Source organism: Pelobates fuscus, chromosome 2 (assembly GCF_036172605.1).
Source record: "Pelobates fuscus isolate aPelFus1 chromosome 2, aPelFus1.pri, whole genome shotgun sequence".
Lineage (NCBI taxonomy): Eukaryota > Metazoa > Chordata > Amphibia > Anura > Pelobatidae > Pelobates > Pelobates fuscus.
The window spans coordinates 228,641,540-228,645,229 of record NC_086318.1 but is presented as its reverse complement, the minus strand read 5'-3'; the positions used below and the strand labels follow the sequence as shown (position 1 = coordinate 228,645,229).

The 3,690-nt window shown below is 36.8% G+C and overlaps 1 protein-coding gene across 1 annotated transcript; it reads left to right on the top strand.

Moving 5' to 3' along the window:
• The first annotated feature begins 2,028 nt into the window (after nucleotides 1–2,028).
• LOC134585723 (trace amine-associated receptor 1-like) lies at nucleotides 2,029–3,048 on the top strand. The gene has a single exon (XM_063441181.1). It carries the CDS (start codon nucleotides 2,029–2,031, stop codon nucleotides 3,046–3,048), a length of 1,020 nt encoding a protein of 339 aa, XP_063297251.1.
• The last annotated feature ends 642 nt before the right edge of the window (nucleotides 3,049–3,690 follow it).

Genomic DNA, 3,690 nt, shown 5'->3' with positions numbered 1-3,690 from the left:
TGTGCTTTTTCACTTGCAGATAATGGAGTTAGTACAGTACTTGACTCAATTATCTCCCAGGCAGAGGGGAGGGATTGTATTATATGTATGGGAGTGTCATGTATTTTAAAAACATTGACATTGGTCTGTGACTTTGTACTACAGTCTTCCATCAGGTCCAGGTGGGAGTACCCCTTGCATGGGGATTGTCATAAAAGGCCAAGTGTGGTCCCATTAAAGTCAGTTCTACTTCACCCTCAACACAGAGCCTCGTCTCGTGATTGTAGGGAACAGCTATACCAGCTATATCACTATCTCTTGTAAGAGCTATCCTACTATACTCTCTGGAGGAGGAGAGGTCTGCCCACTGAAAGCTGGATCCTGGTCTTGGGTTCAGGGTGGGTGGAAGATGGCGAGATCCCAGCCAAGCTGTAGCACTGGAAGTGGGGACTATGGTGCTGATGGTGTCTGGTGGAGTGCTTGGAAGTACTCAGAGGTACTAAGAAGCAGTGATTGGCGGAGGCACCCAGTCTGGGTGCCAGGCGATCTGTCACACTCCAATTGCCTCATCACCTCCCTGACATCCCCTCCAAATGGCACCATTATTGGTAATCAGGGAAAAACCGGAACCTGATCAAAGTTTGAATGGATCAAGGCATACATAAGATCAGTTCAAGGGTACCATGTAGCCAGATAGGGTGCCTGCTAATAGAGTTCCAGCTTTCCAAGGATGGCTCTGCTACCGGTTGGCTGGGTCTGTGGGCTCTCTGCTGGACTGTGCCTGAAAGTATAGAGATATGGCAGGCAAAGGCAACTTTAGCTCTTTTTGGGGAGTTAGCCCTTCCCTCTGGAGATATCAATCAATGGGTAACATAAACACAGTATATATACTGGGAAAGACAATGTAAAGATATAACTAATAGACAGAGTAGGATTAACCACAAAGCAACCTCAGAAAGCTGCCTACGCCACAGGAGTTACACAGGAGTCCTAGGACCATGAATTTGATTTGCTGCATTCACTGACCCTATGTGAAGAATGACAGGGGGTTCAGTCACTGATGAATTAAATACAGGCATACCATGTTTTAAAAAAATCTGAAAAAAACACCTGCATAGGAAAAAAGTGCACGTTTGTTAAAAGACCATTCCAGAAACCAAAGCCACTTCATGCCAACCAAGTGTTTGTAGTGCCTGGAGTAAGGGAACCTTTCCTCTCCAGCTTCTTCCATGGAAGCATTTCCTTGAGCAGCACTGACTATAGTGAGTAAAGCTTCAGAAAAGTATGAATTCTTCTGTAGTTAGACTAAATTTTGCAAACAATAAGTGTTTAGTAAATAAGTAAGTAAATGCCCTGGCTCTGATGTCCCTACACTTATCGGACTTCAAATAATTAAAATAACATATTTTTAGGCAGACATGCAATAGCATTCTGTCATGGTCCAGTCCCATTGCTATAGACATCAAAGTAATGAGGCTGAAACATTGACAGTATAGTGCTGAGCATGTTTAATATAAAGAAGCCATTTCATTTAATTGAGCCATATTGGTTCACTATGTCCTCTATGATGGAGAAATACATGTTTTCTTTCCACCTGTTTATCTGCTCTATACTGATGCAATATAATATATGACTGGTGTCTATTTTTTGCTGTGCTGCATTTCATTGCCAGTTCAATCCTGAAAGTCAATGTAGCTTCCTCACATGCAGACCAGCAATTGGTGTCCAACTACAAGAAAATGATTGACTAGATTGGGACTTAGAGAATTAGGAATTATATTATTCGATTTAGGTAGTGAAGAAATGATCCAATGTGGTAATATATTTTATATAATTAATATATTTACACGTGTTTCTTTGTAAATATTAGGTAAAGATAATGTGCATAATAATAGAAACAATACCTATCAAATTGTTAAAACGTTGATTGTTTATTTTATTGCAGCTTCTTAAACCAGATTACATTTATGAATCAAAGAAAATCTTCTAATGAACTGCAATAGACTTCACTCATCTAACCGATGTGATAAGGCTGAACACCAAAACACAATGCAAATACAGTACTGCTTTGAAAACATAAGCAGGTCCTGCGAAAAAAATACTTGGGGAAATAATATAAAAATTCCAATGTATATCTTTATGGTAAGCACCATCGTAACCACAATTGCTGGCAATCTGGCTGTCATTATCTCCATCGCCCACTTTAGGCAACTTCATACCCCAACAAATTTTCTTATACTCTCAATGGCCATTGTAGACTTTCTGCTTGGATGTCTTGTTATGCCATATAGCATGATAAGATCTGTGGAGAACTGCTGGCATTTTGGAGAGCTATTTTGCAAAATCCATTCTAGCACGGACGTTATGCTCAGCACAGCATCAATTTTCCACCTATCGTTCATTTCTGTGGACAGATACTACGCTGTGTGTGACCCTCTAAAATACAATATAAGAATGAACATATTTATAGTACTTCTTATGATTACCATCAGCTGGATAGTCCCAGCAATTTATGCCTTTGGTATGATTTTCCTGGAGTTGAATATTAGAGGTGCAGAAACGTACTATTATCATAATGTCAGCTGTGTCGGAGGATGCTTTCTGTTCTTTACTGAAATGTCGGGAGGAATTTCCACTGTGGTATCTTTCTTTATTCCTGCATTTGTTATGATTTGTGTTTATGGAAAAATATATATTATAGCCAGAAGGCAAGCAAGATCAATCAAAGATGCTACAAATCAGTTGCAATTCCACATGACACTCGACGGAAGAAAACATTTCTCTCGAAGTAGGGAAAGAAAAGCAGCAAAAACATTGGGGATAATAATGGGGGTATTTCTCATTTGCTGGACTCCTTTCTTTTTCTGCATTGCTGTTAATCCGTTTCAGAACTATGTTATACCATCAATTACTGTGGACGCTTTTATGTGGATTGGATACATGAATTCTATTTTCAACCCAATGATCTATGCTTTTTTCTACACATGGTTCAGAAGAGCATTGAAATTGATTTTATTGGGCAAGATTTTTAGTCTGGATTCTTCTAGAACTATACTGTATTCCGAATAAGCCTTTAAGTCACCTAATCCCATTAAGTTATTTATATTTTATTCATTAATGGTTAAGTCCCCTAAAGGTCAATAATGTGATGGTTATTACTACTTTGTTTATCTAGTTTCATAGCAAGTTTTTTTTAAGAATAATAACTAATTCAATGAAAGCAAGTTGATGACAATTTTGATGTAATAGCCAACATCAAAATTACTGTTAAATATTAAAGAGCTTCCCAGGCACCAGCACAGTTTTGTGCATTTACTGATGTTGGTCTATATAAACAACTATTTCATATTCTCGGATGAGTTTTTTTAAATTAATTAATATTTTTGGATAACATTTTAAATTTATGTTAAAGGTTAAAAAACTATATTAATATTTTTCTATTGTTATATATTGATAGATTTTCAGATCTGATATATTTTTTGATATTTTGAAAAAGTAATTTTAAAAGTATATCCAAAAATATTAAATCATTTGAAAAATATATTTGAAAATATTAAATTAAAGCCATAATTAGCTGTATTTATGAATGTCAGCATCATAGTTTTTGCAATAAAAATGTTTTGTAGAATTCTGCATATTAACCATGTCTCCCCTGCACCACTTCCTACATTCTTTTCAAACTCTTATTTAAAATTTTGCAGTTTTAAACAT

Coding starts and splice junctions, on each gene's coding strand:
- LOC134585723 (XM_063441181.1), top strand. CDS start 2,029: ATGCAAATACAGTACTGCTTTGAAAACATAAGCAGGTCCTGCGAAAAA.